The sequence below is a fragment of the Brachyhypopomus gauderio genome, unplaced genomic scaffold (assembly GCF_052324685.1).
Source record: "Brachyhypopomus gauderio isolate BG-103 unplaced genomic scaffold, BGAUD_0.2 sc106, whole genome shotgun sequence".
NCBI classification, from domain to species: domain Eukaryota; kingdom Metazoa; phylum Chordata; class Actinopteri; order Gymnotiformes; family Hypopomidae; genus Brachyhypopomus; species Brachyhypopomus gauderio.
The window spans coordinates 401234-418389 of record NW_027506927.1 but is presented as its reverse complement, the minus strand read 5'-3'; the positions used below and the strand labels follow the sequence as shown (position 1 = coordinate 418389).

General features: G+C 48.6%; 1 protein-coding gene across 2 annotated transcripts in view; it reads right to left on the bottom strand.

Moving 5' to 3' along the window:
* kirrel3b (kirre like nephrin family adhesion molecule 3b) overlaps positions 1–12389 on the bottom strand; it is a 145432-nt gene extending 133043 nt beyond the window's left edge. The window contains exon 1 of one of the 2 annotated variants that reach the window (XM_076993219.1): positions 11914–12389. In XM_076993219.1, the coding sequence (XP_076849334.1) occupies positions 11914–11956 (43 nt within the window). In that variant the 5' untranslated portion in view covers positions 11957–12389. The remainder of the gene's footprint in view (positions 1–11913) is intronic. The other variant, XM_076993220.1, reaches the window with a different exon arrangement.
* Between the last annotated feature and the right edge of the window lie 4767 nt (positions 12390–17156).

Genomic DNA, 17156 nt, shown 5'->3' with positions numbered 1-17156 from the left:
GCTTTTCCATGTTCTGCTGCTAATTTGACTCCTAAGTACTTCCTCTTCCTTCTGAGAATTAATCAATATGACAGCTTCCCAGAGCCCGAGGAAACTCCCCATCTTTCTGCCTGTCTCTCCTTCCCTCTGTTTCCCTTGCTGTCACGCTTTCTCTCTATCTGTCAATCTCTCCCTCTCTTAGGAGGTTTTTGCACTTGTCTCTCTGCTGGCTGTGGCACTTTGACCTTTGACCTTTAACAATAGCCAAGTTAGCACTGCTACACACCTGTGCACATGCACCCCTCCCCTCCCCCTCTCCCTCTCTCTCCCCCTCCTCATTTTCAGCTCATTTTCAGCTCATTTTAATATAAATTAGAACAGCTTTTTTTTGCGGCCATCCAAAATTTTTCCCTTCAACAGTTTCAAGAGCTGTATACAAAAACCTTTAATCATCACTGCATCTCATTTCTTAACCATCCTGCTAGTCACATAGTATCAGGATCAGAGGGGCCGACCTCTTCGGACCATGCTAACATTTTCAGTGGTATAAGAGAAACGATCCTGGAACAGCCCTCTTATTCAGAGACCTTCGATAAATCATGCGTCTGAATGGACACCGCACATGAGATTTTGAAGAGCTGAGTACAGTGAAGCGGGGGGAGCACAATGCCATTTGTAGTGTACAAGGCCTTCAGGATCAGGGCTGAGAAACACTGATCTAAACACAGCTGGAAGGACTTCCCTCTAAGGTTGTACACGTGCATCACAATTACAAGGGGTATGTGAGGTGTGTGGGTGTGTGAGGTGTGTGGGTATGTGAGGTGTGTGGGTATGTGAGGTGTGTGGGTATGTGAGGTGTATGGGGGCGCTGCTGGCTCGCTTGGCTCGGCGAGCGATTCGTCGTGCCTAATTGCCCCATCATCGCAGCTCTGCTGCTTGACCTGCTAGTGCTGCAATTCTCGTTAGCCGGATCCTTACCTCACGCCTTTTAGCCCTCATGCCCTTAAGCTCCTTTTCCACTCAATTACCCCCAGCTGCCCTCACACCTGTGAGTCCTCACACAGTGTCAGGAGGGCCTACATCTGAGCCTCTCGCTCAGACTCTCTCTCTCTCTCTCTCTCTCTCTCTCTCTCTCTCTCTCTCTCTCTCTCTCTCTCTCTCTCTCTCTCTCACACACACACACACACACCGCAACTCTGGATGCTGGGATTTGGGTGCCTTGGTGGAAGGGTGGGTGTGGCCTGTTCTGAATGTCTGGGCATTTCAGGTAGTCATGCTGTGTAACGCGATGCCGGACACCCCCCTGTCACCATGGAGCTTTACATAGAGACAGGGAAGGAGAGATGGAGGGAGAGAGGGAGAGATGGAGGGAGTGAGGGAGATTGAGGGAGAGAGGGAGTGAGGGAGAGATGGAGGGAGTGAGGAAGAGATGGGGGAGTGAGGGAGAGATGGAGGGAGTGAGGGAGAGATGGAGGGAGTGAGGAAGAGATGGAGGGAGTGAGGGAGAGATGGAGGGAGAGAGGGAGTGAGGGATAGATGGAGGGAGTGAGGAAGAGATGGAGGGAGTGAGGGAGATTGAGGGAGAGAGGGAGAGATGGAGGGAGAGAGGGAGTGAGGGATAGATGGAGGGACTGAGGAAGAGATGGAGGGAGTGAGGGAGAGATGGAGGGAGAGAGGGAGTGAGGGAGAGATGGAGGTTGGCCAGGATGCATGGATGTATTTTTTGCTCCTTTCAACCATATCTAAGATGGGGGAAAAAATTACTTTCACAAAGTCAGCGATTTGCCTTTATAATATGTGCACATTCACCTGCACCCCCACCACCCGCCCTCCCCTCTCCCTCTCTCTCTCTCTCTCTCTCTCTCTCTCTCTCTCTCTCTCTCTCTCTCTCTCTCTCTCTCTCTCGCTCTCCTTCCCTCTCTCTCTCTTTCTCTCTCTCTCTCTCTCTTTCTGTCTCATTTCATCTTTACTTTCCCTGATCATTTCCAAATTTCCACTTGATATCTAGTGGTCTGTCACTCTTTTATTATGGCCGATCACTCTTCCTTAGCCTGGCGAAATAACACACTCACACATACACGCCCTCACACACTCATACATACACACACACACACACACACACACACACACACACACACACACACACACACACACACACACACACACACACACTCACACTCACACAGTGGGAGTATGGGAGTATATGGTGGGACAGGGGATTGGGGGTCCTGCTCTAGAGGAGAGGGTCAAGCATGCTCAGGGTCTCCCCTGCTATAGCGCCATCACTAACTCAGTACTAACACTTCTACAAGCCAACATTCACCACACATATTACACATTTCTTCAGCGCCTCGGTCCTCTTCTCCCTCCTCTATGCCTCTTTCTCTCCTACTTTCAGACTTTACTTTTGTCATTTTCCCTCTCCTCCTCCTCTCTCTCTGCCCATCCTTTTCTCTCTCTCTTCCTCTCTAGTCGCCAGTCTCTTCTTTTCCTCTCCCTCCTCCGCCCCAGTGTGGCACCATTCTCAGACACAGGAGCTATAATAGACCTACAGAAGGCAAGTAAGAGTTCACATCTGCTCCTCGAGAGGATCATCACAGACAAGGAGAAGAGTTTGATCACACGCCATAAGCCATCCTAACTGGATTAATACAAAGAACCCATCCGTGTCCGCGCTACCCCCGCGCCCCATACCCTCGCAGCGTGAGCCAGAGCAAATTACCCATCCGCCCCTTCGCATTACGGCCGTCCCAGCATCCGCCGGCCCCTCCCGTCTGAGGCCCGTCCTTCTGATCATGGCCGGCCGTTCGCTTCCGTCCGTGGCCGCGCCGGACGGCACCGGCTCATGAAGGGGAAGGAAGAACAAGATGGATAGGCCTGCTGCAACTAGGACGTGCTTTAAAGGTCCACGCGCAGACGCGGGGCGACCGGGCTCTGCGCTTCTCATCTCACTCGCTGGATGCCGCCTGTCGTCTCCGTCGCCGGTTTCTAAGATGAAAGCCCACTTGTTTTCCGGGCCTTCAGACCGAGGAGCATGGGAGGCTCTGAGATTCTCTTTCGTCGCCGACGCTTTAATCCTGGGACGCGGTTCTACGCTGCATCAGCCTGTCCGTGCGGGACAACTCCAGACGCAGCGAGCTCCCTCCTGCTGCGTTTGAAGCTGGCGCGTCATAAGCCGGTCACATGACCAGCAGAGACTCGTTATCTGCCACTTTCGCTCCGTCAAAACACAGCGCGTTTTCTTCTCAGGCCGCAGCTCCTGAAGCTAATTTCTGCCAAGCTCTTTGTTCGAAGGGAAAGAGAGGGTTGATTTTTTCATCTGTCCACAAAGGGAAGTGAGGGGGCAGTGGGGAGGGGGGTGGGGGGTTGAATTTTTCATATGTCCACAAAGGGGAGTTTGGGGGGGGGGCAATGGTGGGGGGTGGTTGTGATGACCAGATCATAACAGCAAACGAAGAGTAGCATGGTCTGCTCGCCACCATGGAAAGCCATTAACCCAACATGATGGAGTGAACTAGCCCACCTGAAGGACATGCTGTCATGTTGCTTTTTTTGTCCCCCGATCAGAAGAAATCATTCTACTTCCAAAAGTTGGGAAAGACAGTCAACTGGCTCCTGGACAAAAGAAAACATCCTTTCGGCAGTCACGCGGGTAAATAATTCACAGTCACGAGATCCAGAGACTTCGGTTTGACTCATTTTGGGCAGAGGGCTGAAGGCCTTTGGGCTGCCAACATGTCAGAAACCTTCCGGCCACGGGGGACATTATTAACACAAGACTGGTCCCTCTGCATTTTTAACCAGCGTCTGTGTGCACATCAGCCGCTCTTCAGTTACGACTCGGCTGGAAAAGTGGAGAAGTGCTGGATGAAGCTGGGAGAGGCCAGAAGAAATCGGGAGAAGTTGAAAAACTATTATGTAAAAACTATGCTCTGGTGGTAGTAAACCATCCAGCAGAACTGTTACTGTCCTGTACTGCTCAAGTCTCAGCGTGGATTGTAAGCACGCAGGAGCCATAATGGGAGACTCCCAAGTGATCAACAGAAAGGCGTTTCAAGCCTCAAGCTAAAGCAGTTACGCGCCAGATAAAGAAACAATATGTGGTAATAAAATTAACATTCAAAGAATGAGTGGCATAATCTTATAATGCCGGGGTAACGTACGTATAACACACACACACACACACACACACACACACACACACACACACACACACACACACACACATGCTTACACACACACACACACACACACACACACACACACACACACACACACACACACACACACACACATCAATAGTGAGGATTACCTTGGCAGTTTTCAGATACCTTTAATTCGTCACTGCAATCCCTTTCCCTTTGAGTTTCTCCACCAGCTTTCTGCCGAGATAGCTTTGTTTACCTTCAGAGGTTTTGTATTCTGACGCGTTTAATCAGACAACAATTAGATACCATAACCTTCAGAGAGAAAGTAAATCCCTCTGAGGTTTGTGGGAGCACCGCGGCTGTGGGGCTCAAACGCGCCGCCCCCTTTCCCGCTCTTTTCCCAAATGCCCCAGGTTCTCCCTTCCTTCTTCAGAGGGGCTGCTTTTTCTTCCCGTCTAACTCTGCCTTTTGTTACCGTCTCATCATCGCGGTCCCGCCGCGCCCTCGGAAAAGTGGGCGGCTGGCTCAGAAACGCGGGCGCTCATCAAACACCTCCGCAGATCACACGGGGTCCCGGGGCGAGAGGAAACGCGGCCCGGCGCTGTCGCGGGAACGCTAGCTTTGATGGGCTATTTGCAACCACCAGACTTCACACTCTTCCACTGTTCCACACACACAGCTCCACAGGCCACAACTCCCTTCTGCATTTGCTTTCTTTGGTTTCTCCCTCCCTAATTCGCTCTCTCTCTCTCTTCCTCTCGTAATAAAAGTGCTCTCTCGATGCACTCTGCTCACCTCCATCGTGTCGACAACACACACTCAGAGCCTATCATCTCTCTGTCTGCCACGGCTCCCTACATTTAATGCGGCTGCGTTCTGCTCCTCTGCCATTACGCGGCCCTTCATGGTAACATTAGTGCTTAAGAGAAAGCCCTAATAAATCATGCTGTCTGTGAGGGGCACTCTCCCCTAATCTGATCTGCCAGCGTTCCTTCCCCTCCTGCCTGCGTATCCTCTGGTATGCCACCACAACCCCACCGATCAAACACACGGCATCCAATATCTACAGCGCAAGGCGTTACTGCTGCCGCGGACTCATAATTAAACCTTCCTCTCCCAATATGGACGGGCCAGTGAGGAGCCGAATAAAATTTGCCTTCGGTGGACACTCCCGTGGTGGACGGGCAGGACACTCCATGCGTGGGAGCTGAGAAGATGGACCGGGGCCAAGCCCCAGGAAATCGGGCCACTGGTACCTCTCGTGTGGGCTACCCGATTCGCTCGAGCATTCCCTGAGGACCGGCCAATGACGAGCTCCGATTCGCCTGGGAGGCCGGCCAGATCGAAAGTCCTGCCAGAGCGCTTGAAAAGATCGCAAATCATCTACCCACCCCGATCGCTCATTAGCATTTCTCCACCGCCGAGCTGGCACGGAGTGGCACCCTAGTATTAAACTGTACTTGAACCCAAGCTGGGGAGATGGAGACTGAATTATTATTTATTCGCTTACACACGTACACTTACAGACAAACAGACAGACAACACATACCAAATCATGTAACTTAGAGGGGAGAGAAACAAAAAACAGAATGACTATGGCATTTATGACGTTTGGCATATCCTGGCACAGAGAAGTGCCCATGGCGGCCCAGTGAGAACAGTGCAGGGAGATGAGACTGGGGTCCAGCTGCTGAGAGGACACATTTAGCCATGACGCATACGTGGGTGTGCTGGAACTGCGGCCAGGCTCCATCAGCACAGCTCGCCGCTAATCACGCCCATAAGAAAACAGGACCGCCTTCTCTAGTGGGGCGTGCGGTTTTTGTTTGGTGCTGTATTTGACGACATTTAACCACCTGGCGGAGGATAACTGAAACCTGACAGAGTACTGCAGGAAACGACACATCACCCTCCCACACTGCCATGCATAAGGACAGATTCTGAGTGGGGAAACAGCCGTGTATGACCAACCGGACTGTACTGTACAGCAGAAGATGATTCTTTCAGTAACACTCAGGACATGCTCAGTGGCACCCCCTACAGGCTCAGTTTGCAGACACGGAATGTGTACATGCGTGTGTGTGTTTCTCAAATCCCGACCTCATTCTGAGCTTTCTCCACGTGGTGTCAAACGTTCCTCAGTTTCCTGCAACAAGTGTCCTAATTAGACTGACAAAACCTGGCTGTGCGCCAGGGGTGAGAGGGAAAGAGAGTGAGAAAGAGAGTGAGTCAGAGAGAGCAAGAGAGAGAGAGAGAGAGAGAGAGAGAGAGAGAGGGCACTTGCCTCTATGTCAGTGCAGTAATTCTACCTTCACTGGGCTAATTAGTGATGTTAGCATGGCAGAGGACCATGGTCAGGTTTGGGTTCTGATTAGAGAACACAGCGGCTAACATAACCACCATTAGCGCGCCAGCTAACAAGCTTGCACCACGCGGGAGCGACAGCTGATTGGCTGATGGGCAATTTTAGCATTCAGATATTGGACTGAAGTCAGGAGCTATGATGTTTTCCATTTTTATGACGGACCTTGGCTGAAGAAACGGGTCCATAACGAAGGCAGATCAAATGGACCCATTCAGAAACCAGCTTCCTCTTCAACAATTATCTCCATCTCCCGTGGAGTTCCCGCTCCAGCAAACCCTCACACACATGCCTACCAAGCCATGTCACACACACACACACACACACACACACACACACACACACGTATTCATACATACACGCATGCACACACACACACGCACACACACATAAAGAAACACACTCATGCAAAATCCCTCTCTTTGGTGATGCGACTACTTCTGTGGGGCTTTGATGCATGAATCCATTGTTGCTTTGTCACTTGGAGTGTGATGTGAGCAGTCAGGCCTGAGCCCAGGTCCCACGGGGTGACTGCATCACGCCATGACGCAGCACTTTCTCAGATAGTGGACCACTCCGCACATTCATCCACTCCTCCCAGCCCTGACTCCTGCTTGAAAGGGCGATTAGCATTTATATAGCCGTACTGTGTTCAGCGGTGTAAGTGTTGCCTAGCGATGGCGCCCAGTGATGGCGCCGGGCACCCAGACCCCTAATCTAAACTATGCCACGGGTCCCGATGCGAAAGGCTGATGGGGTTAATGAATAGAGGACAGGGCAGGTAGACCACCCAGACGTCACGCCGTCCCACTGTTACCTAGCCAACACTGGGGGCACCACACCAAGTCACACCCAGTCTGGGCCCATGGGCTGCAATGAGATATAGGAACGACTGCTAAGAACTGAACTGAATCTGAACTGAAATTGTGCTTGTTTTACTTAGCATTCCAATTCATATCTAGAGTGTTCCCGCACCTGGATCTTGGTAGAGGAAAGGGGTTAATCTAAACAGAAACACCCCATCTTTCTCCCTGTTATTTTCTGTGCATTAGGTTACAATTTAAAATCTATTAATCTCTGCCATAATCTGCCCCCAAATCCTGGGTATGTCCCAAACCTTCCTCCACCCCCAGGCCCTAATGCCCCCTGTCCACCCTGTGAGCCTTCACAAAGATGGCAGCTGAAGGAAGTGTGGTACCAGGTGACCCCCTGACCTCCACAGCATCTGCTTAAATTACTTAACGTCCTTGTAATCCAGGGTAATGCCCGCTTTACGGAGAGTGCACCAATCCGGGATAACCCAGCAATAACACCCTATCTCCTGGAGTTCCTGCAGAAACCCCACCTACGGTTTGAGGTGTGAGGGTAGAGAGAAACAAAGAGAGAGATGGACAGAGAGAAAAGAAAGAGAGAAAGAGCATCAGAGATTGAGAGAGAACGAGGGAGAGAGAGAGAGAGAGAGAGAGAAGCTACAGAGAGAATGGTTTTCCTCTTGTTAAGGGCCCTGATTTCATTGGTGCTCTATGATGTCCAGGAAACGCACTGTGCTTATGCAGAAAGCTTCCAGCAAACAGGATTTTCAGGGAGCCGGGCCAAACGAGTGTGCTTCTTCACCAGGCCTGAATCTAGCACTGCAAAGCTCCAGTAAAGCGCAGAAGAGCTGGCGGATTTGCGATGGAGTTCGCTTTAGACCGCGTTGCCTACAGCGCAATGCGTCAAGAGGCACGTGTGCCCGACGTGTGCCGAGCATCACAGTTCAAAGAGGCAGCGCACGTATGGCGTGTGATGAAGTTCACAGTTCAGCATATGGTTTACACTCCCAGTTTAAACTGCTCCCTCGATGCGCCGTCTTATCGTGGAAGAAGGAAGTTACCAGGGGACGTTGGTGGAGGTGGAGGTGGAGGTGGAGGTGGTGGTGGAGGTGCAGGAATGAAAGGTAGGATGTGTGGGCTCCTAGGGAGACATTGTTGATTAATTCCTATGAGACTTCTTTGAATGGCAGACCAGGATGGCAGGGAAGGGATTAAGCGTAATCCAGAGAGATTACGAGAGCGGCTCATGGCTGTATGAAGTGAGGCTGGGTAACCGGCCTTTCACACTGCAGTAGACAGCAAACAGACACAAACAGAAAGAGCAGGTAGCCGATGAGGTCACCGCCCCGTGTCTGACCTCGACCTCCCGCAGGGTGGACACAGAGTTCAGCGGTTGGACACTGCCTATAAACACCAGTTTAGGAAACAACGAATGCAATCGATCGAACCAGAACATGGCCAACACAAGGAAGCGAAGATATTAAACAAAGGAGTAAACAAGACAACGGGACAAGCAGTTTATTTTTAAGCAGCTCAAAAAAATTTATACAGGATAGATAACTCAGAGATCAAAGCAATGTGACTGATGCAGACTGATGGAGAAGTCTTCATAAAGAACATGACGATGGATAGAGATCTGAAATTACCCAGCATGCTGGGTGAATCAGTTTCTACTAAATGACTGAGATTTACAAATGCACTGCATGAAACTGGATTATCATATGCCATAATTTATATGCTTTGAAATGATTTACAAAGTAGCAAATAATTATTTACAGCCATGACAACAACCAGAAATACCCCCACGCCATTTTGGAGAGAGAGCCACAATATTGAGACATTCTAAGTCTTTCTGTTTGTACAAAGCAACAGAGGTTTGCTCAGAAAATCCGAAACAGCCAAAAGTGACATTTTAATTATCCGACCACGACAGAGTGTACAGCCTTCAGCTTCGATACCAGGAGTCTTGAGCAGAGAGAGAGAAAGAGAGAGAGAGAGAGAGAGACAGGCAGAGTGAGAGAGATGCTGTGTGCAGTTCAAGAATAGAGCTGATTTGCTCCTGTCGGTAGGCCTATGTGTCAACTTAGAGAGAGAGAATGTGAAGGGAGAGAGGTAGAGAGATGGTGGCATTGTGTGTGTGTGTGTGTGTGTGTGTGTGTGTGTGTGTGTGTGTGTGTGTGTGTGTGTGTGTGTGTGTTACAGAAGGAGATATGGACTAATGGCATCACAAACTGGGCACCTAAACAAGGAGATTTACAAAAGAAAAGAATGCAAAGAGAAAAGTTACGTGAAAGGGGAAAATAAAAAAACAGTGAGAGAGACCGGGAGAGAGAGAGGGAGTGAGAGAGAGAGTGAGAGAGAGAGGGAGAGGGAGGGAGAGAGAGAGGAACAGAGAGACCTTGGGTAGTCAGCTTGTCTGTGGTAACCCTGTATGCCAGCAAGCTCCTGGCCCTCTGTGCACCATCAGTCACTTCAATAGACCACGCATGTGTGTGTGTGAGGAAAGGTGCCCTATATATATATATATATATATATATATATATATATATATATATATATATATATATATATATATATATATATATATATATATATACACACACACACACACACACACACACACACACACTCTTTTGACAAAAACTCAATACTGATTTTTCTGTGTTCCACTAGCAGCTACCAAACTCAGCACAATGTATCAGACTTACTCTCTCTCTCCCTCTTTGTCCCCCTCTCCCTCCGTCTCTCACTGTAGCACACATATATGTACAGCATATATGTACCCCCCCGATTTCTGCTGACGCCAGCTGCCTCTGTAAACAGCCCAATCATTTGTACAACACAGTTCATCCGGGGGGAAGCTGCATCTCCCGGGGCAACCTGAGTTGCGCTCGCCTTTACATGTCCGGAGCACTCTCCTCCCCCAAAACACCGCCATCATCCACACACACGCACCGCCCGTGAGCTCAGTCAACACCACAACCGGTTGGCAGGTCCCATCAGAATGAGTCGGAAGTAACCAATCAGAGCGCTAACAAATCCCTGAGTCTCATTAGTTTCTAGAGAAACGACATTTGTGATTTAGTCCAAAACCTCACCGATGTGAATAAATGAATAAACCATAGAAAATTATAGCAGGAACATTAGGGGAGGCTGGGATCATGTGTTCAGAGACACAAGACCAGATTATTCAGCCGTGAGTCTCTCCAGGGGTGAACTGTGACTCCGAGAGAGAAAGGGAGAGAGATAGAGAGATAGAGAGAGAGAGAGAGAGAGAGAGAGACAGAGAGAGAGACAGAGAGAGAGCCTGACACGGGATTCCCGGCGGCCGTGATGAACGTGCGTCCGCTGAACTTGTGTTGGCCGTCGGGGATACGCACGCTCTTGCCTGTGCGCCGTGGAGACGAGCGTTTGTTGTCGCGCGGCAGCGTGCGTGAGCGGAGTTAGCACCCCGGCGGTGAAATAATGAGTTGTCGAGAACAGAAGTCCTGACTCCGGACCGAGCAGGGTCATTAGAGGCACGCTGACTACGGCTGGCAGATCGGCTAAACAAGCCATGCTTTCCTGAACACAGACAGCCGTGTGGTGATCAGGCAGAGAGAAGGAGAGAGAGAGACCAAGGAGAGGAATGAAAGGAAAAGAAAAGAGAGAAAAAGGAATATTTAAAAGGCACACACCAGCGTGGAGTCTGATATACAACATTGTAGAACAGAAAAGATTCAACTTAGGCACTTTGTTAGCATAAGATATGGAGTGTCTGTCAGACAGCCGACACACACACACACACACACACACACACACACACACACACACACACACACACACACACACACACACACACACACAGACACTCTCACACTCACACACACATGCATACATACATACACATCATGAACACTGGTTATGGATTCCTTTAACCCTGACACACTCTGGGATAAGCAAAATTCCTTTTCTGGGTCAGTGGTTACTGAGAAAAGGGAACAATCACCCAGACCTAGTTACCAGCAGAGCACCACAAACAGACGCCACCCCCAACCAGACCCGTGCGATCTGGACCTGGTTCTCCAAACCCACACAGAGGGGCTCTAGTTTCTCCAGTCTGGCTTTCAAAGACAACCACCTGGTGGTAAACAGTGGAAACTTCTCCCCACGCACGGGGAAAAAGCCCATCAAACCACCGCTCACACGCAGTGTCAAAGCAGAGTGTACCGCTCTAATCAGCCGAGCGGCGCACGTGTGTGCGTGTGCCAGAAAGTGCGCACGTGTGTGTGCGTATGCCGTCCTGTGTCGTGCCTCCAGTGAAGCGTGTTCCGTGCTCCGGCCAACACGCTTAGCTCACTATCAAACCAAATTAGGACAGTACTGGAATGTCCTGGATAAGCATGAGGAAGCAACGTGTTCTCAGTAAAGAGGTGGAACCACAGGGCATGCTACCACCCAACATACCCACGGGCATGTGCGCACACGGCGCTGAACGCAACTCTCCTAATCCCGCACTAAACCCTCCGGCTAATTTGAAAGCATTGCCTCGAACTTTCGTGCTGATCTGAACGCGCAGCAGGAGCCCTGGGATTCTACGAGCTGTAGTTAGAGGAGCAAGTAGTCAGCTTACCGTGACCTGTGAGGTACAGGAACAAGAGGAACTGTCCCGTCATCACGGCGAAGGGGCCACGTGAGGATGGGGGCTGACCTCTGAGGCTCTGCTGGAGGAAGGAGGGAGGGGTGGTGTTGAGTGGGTAGTGAGACCCTGGAAGTTCTCACACACTCGCACACGCGCTCTCTCAGGAAGCGAGTCTTCAGGCTGGGTGCTGGTCTTAGTCCGTCTCTGAATGCGCTGAATGAAGAGTCTCTGTCGCCTTCATCAGCACTCTGAGGGTTTGTTCTCTCCCCCTCTCCTTCTGTCTCTCTCTCTCTCTCTCTCTCTCTCTCACTCCCAGTGTTGGTTGTGTGCTGTCCAGCTGGGGCGATGCTCACTCTCCTGTTGGTGTGCGGGCGGTCTCAGGGACTCGACGTGCTCTCCCTCCCTCTCACTCTGCCGTTTCACACACTCTGCTGAGCCGCTCTCTGAGCATCTGTGTCTCTTTCGCTCACCCCTCCCTCCTTCCTTCCCTCACCCCCCTCTCTCTCTCTCTCTCTCAGTGGAGGAGATGGTGGATGGCAGGGGTTGGGCTGCTGGCAGGCCCCTCCCCCGCCGGCTGGAGCTCAGCTATGTTGCTGTAGCGAGCGGCTGAGACAATCAGGGCTAATCTTACTGAACTGGGGCTGAGAGAGAGAGAGAGAGAGAGAGAGAGAGAGAGAGAGAGAGAGAGAGAGAGAGAGAAGGAGAGAGAGAGATAAAAGAAATAAACTACAAAAGAAGGTTAAAGAGAAAATCAGTTACATAAAAGAAAATGAAAGCCGAAACGACAGGAAGCAAAAAAAATGAATTAAAAAAGATTTACAAATCTTACAAAATGTAAATTAAAAAACAGCATGAAAGAAAGACAGAAAGACAGGGTGACAGGTGAGCAGGCAGCTTGCATTATACCTAACAGGCATAAGGGTGGTCCCTGTGCTCCGTACAGAACAGACCCCCGGACCAACAAAAGCGGTCTGCCCTGGCACCTGGCCACAACCCCAGTGACGGGCCCCTCCGAACCCCAGCCGGCAGGACTGGGGCCAGGGCGAGATAGGGGCCAGAAGCCAGGGCCAAAATGCACTGGAGGAAGCCTCTAGTCAAGTTCATTAGCTGGGCATTTCAAAACAGGAGAAATAGATTTCCAGTTGGTCACTGATTGAGCTCTGGAGGAGAAGCTGTTAATCTCTGGAATGCACAGCTTGCTAACAAGCATCGTATCATGTTTTAAATATTTCATGATTCTTTTCCCCCTCCATGCATCTGACCTGCTTCACGATGAGCAAGCTAGCAAGCACTTCAGGAGGCAAGAACCTGCCTTTCCCAAACCTCTGCTGCTCAGATACCACCTCGGGCTTTGCATAAATTATGGTTAGATAAACTTACAACCCAACAAAGCCTGTGAGTGTTTGTGTGTTTAGGAGACAATCGTTTTGTGGCCCTTTGGAAATCAATGAAGTAAAGTTCAGATCTCTCCCTCTCTTAACCATCTCTCTGTCTTTCAACACCCTCTCTTATTGAAGCTTTGGTGAAACAATGTTAATAAACAGCAGTGAGTGTGATGCTTTAGTAGCTAGGACAGTTGCATATAGCTCTTGGAGACAGACATACACACATATACACACACACATACATACATACATACACACACATATATATATATATATATATATATATATATATATATATATATATATATATATAGAGAGAGAGAGAGAGAGAGAGAGAGAGAGAGAGAGAGAGAAGTGAACTGATTTGAGGGAGAGGCAGAAGTTTATTGGTGTCTGCTAGTACAGACTTAAATGTTTTCCACAAGATTGTGTCACTGACAATCAAGGGTTTCATTTGTGCAGATGTTAACACAAAGCAAGGCCTGGCCACCACTTTGTCTCGCTCCAGAAACAAGACCAGAATCACTATATCCCGTGTTAATAGGACGCTTTCCAAACTTTCAGAAATACTGGAGACATGGGCAAAATAACAAAACCCAAATCACAAAGTCTGGAGGTCAGGGTTTAACATTTAGTCTGTGTCCCACAACTCCAAAAACTCAGGGTATCTGTGAGTGTGGTAGTTATTACAAGTGTTAATTGTGAGGCTAGACATGGCTTAAATCACATAATGAAGTTCGCTGACAACACTGTCTCAATAAACAGAGAGCACGGGCAGCAGTTAAAGGACTGGAGCAAGACAAAAGAGATGATATGTGTGTGTGTATGTTGCAGTAGTGTCAACTTGTATATGCCAGATATGACAACATAACCACTGTGACATTTAACATGAACACTGCAGAGAAATTCTAAATTATTCTTCTTCTTTTTTTTTCTTTTTCTTCAATACTCTTGTGCCATTCATCCTGTATTGCTTTTCAATGTGGAATTTGCTGGTAGTACCTCAGTTATCTTTATCCCCTTCTCAAGCACAACAGCATTGTTGATCACACTGGGCAGCAATGCTGATTGGACAGCACTATCCTTCAGCACTTCAAGAATCCCCATTTTCATGTTCTCTGTGAAATCCCACAATGTTTCAGCATCCTACAGAACACATAAATAGTGTTTTGTATAAAATAAATATCACTGAAGCATTAAAAATGAAATGGCTGTTCATGGGTAAAATCAAAAACTCCCTCAATTTCCTAATTATACCACCTTGTGTTACAGAGTAAACTGTGACAAGCACACAAACAGTGAAAAGTGAGTAATTCTGAATTTTATAACAATGAGGACAAAAATATTGGTTTCTTCGAATCTTTGAAATTGACGGATGGTCTCATGTACATGGGAAGACCTAAAATAAAACAGTATATCTCATCTACAAACTGGTATGGACTCAAAGTTCAGTAGAACATTCTGGTCTCTTCAATGAACTCCGAGTGAAGTAACTGGTTAATCGTTGATCAAATTAAGTCGCCTTTATTTACGCTGACGTGCATGGTGTAAATGATGAATTGCACCAAATAGAGCTAATGCTTCTAATCGTGTTAGCTGTAAATTATTTACTTACCGCTGATGTGAAAAAGTAAGAGCTTTGTAGGCGCTACAGTAATTCCAGCATACATTCAAGCATAAAGCCGTTTGCAAGGCGGGGAGGGGGTTGGTGGTTGTGACTTTGCGTTAGCTAGGTTGTCTTACCAAGTCAGCTCCAAGACGTGTAAGCTGTTAAAAGTTTGCTCAAATGCCATCTTCAGAAATGAACAGCTTGTTAACACACAACAGAATGGCATTTCGAAAAGTAGATGGGATTGTCTAGCTGGCTATGTGTAACTCCTGAACGGCATGCGACTCACTGTTGAAAGGGGTGAAATATCCAAATCTCTCGAAAATGTGGCACGAACACAGTGTTGCCAGATGAGAAATGTAGGATTACTAGAGACATAAAACTATCGTATCTTTGAGGGAAATTATCGTACATCCGTCATAACCAAAATTCAGCCCATCATGGCCGTTGTTCTGACAGTTTCGGCAGGCTGATTACAACTGAGTACACATTAACGGAATGGTCGAATGATCATATATTTGGCCTTGTTGGGGATTATTGATTGTACAGAGGGCAAAATTATCATACAAATACGACAATTATCGTACACCTGGCAACACTGCGTAAACACCGGAACGTAAAATGGACACAAATTAAGTATTATATCGCGATCTATCGATCGCCGGTGGGTGACGCTCAATGCGTGAGAGTTGGCAACCCTGTGTTGGAGTTGCAATGTTGACAGAGCAAAGTTAGGCTTATTTACTGAAAGTAACACTAGGGTAACACGAAGTTAAAGAACATTAAAAAAAAGGATTTTTTGGACTATATTCATAATAATTTGTTCCAACAAATAAGTTTGTATTCTGATATTGGAGTTTTTACAGTCTCTCTCTCTCTCTCTCTCTCTCTCTCTCTCTCTCTCTCTCTCTCTCTCTCTCTCTCTCTCTATCTCTGTCACACACACACACACACACACACACACACACACACACACAATCTCTGTGGCAGTATTTCAATAGTGTACATGGTTCAATAGTGTACATTGTTGGGCTGCCTGGGCCGTGCAGACATCTCCACTCCTGACCCCTGTGTAAACGTACATGTAAAAATGCCATATTTGTCAACTGTGATTTTCACCTTAACCGGTGATACGGTGATTGATCACAGTAATTGGTGATTGCAACACGGATATTGTAACTGGTGATTGGTCACGTGAACAAGTTCATTTCTGACCTTGGCAATGTGATTTCAGTGGTTATTCTCTGATATCCTCATTGAAAACAAGACACAGTGGGAGACTTACGTGTGTTGGGTGTTCAGTGCACACATGCTCCAATAATGCGAAAACCACAGGACAGAATAATGACTACTTAGCAAATCATGGAAGCATGACCATGAACCTTATAAACGGTGATACCTGGCTTCAGACTGGCTACCTCAAAAATACAATCAAATAATTATATTTTTTCACAGTGCATCAAGGATATCAAAGTAGCATCGTTCCCTCACTGTATTTTGTCACTGTCTAATCGCAATAATCAACAACACATCATTCATTCGTTTGTTGCCGAGCAACAGTCAGAAGCATGTACCCCCATCCACTTTGGAGATCCTCTTTGTGGACAAATAGCCACATAAACGTGTCAGGAGGTAAAAGACATAAACGCTAACAGGACGTTATTAACACACGACGAGAGGGCCGTAAGGGGATGGGAGGGGCCCCCCACCCTTGGGCTGGCCCGCAAAGCAGGCGGGCTCTCAGCGTGGGGCCATAAATCTGATTTATGGGCCCCGTTCTCATGGCTTCATCTCAGCTTGTTGCCCAACGAGTGTGACTCGTTGCTCCGCTAATTTAATTAATTACGCTGAGCCACAAAATGACCTTTGGAACTCGAACGCTTAAAAATGACCTGGAAGGGATGGAGAGTGGACAGGGGAAAGGATGGGAGGACGGGGTGAGAACTGCAGAGAGGGAAGACTTCTGGGGGGGGGGGGACGCTGAGCCAGACGTCGGGGGGGGGGGGGGGGGGGGGGGGTGTTGGGGTGGGTGTGGGTTCGTGTGATATGCAGAATTTTGGTGAAGGTGCGTGGGAGCCACAGGTGTCTCACGTGCCAGCAGACCTGAGTTCCAGGTAACTGTCGACTCTGAGAGGAAAGCGTGCACGTTGATGGAGAACACGTCGAAGCGATCTATGAAACCAGCGGGTGAGATGCAGGGTGTGAGAGGTGCGGGGGAGGGGGGTGTCGAGAGCCGAGCG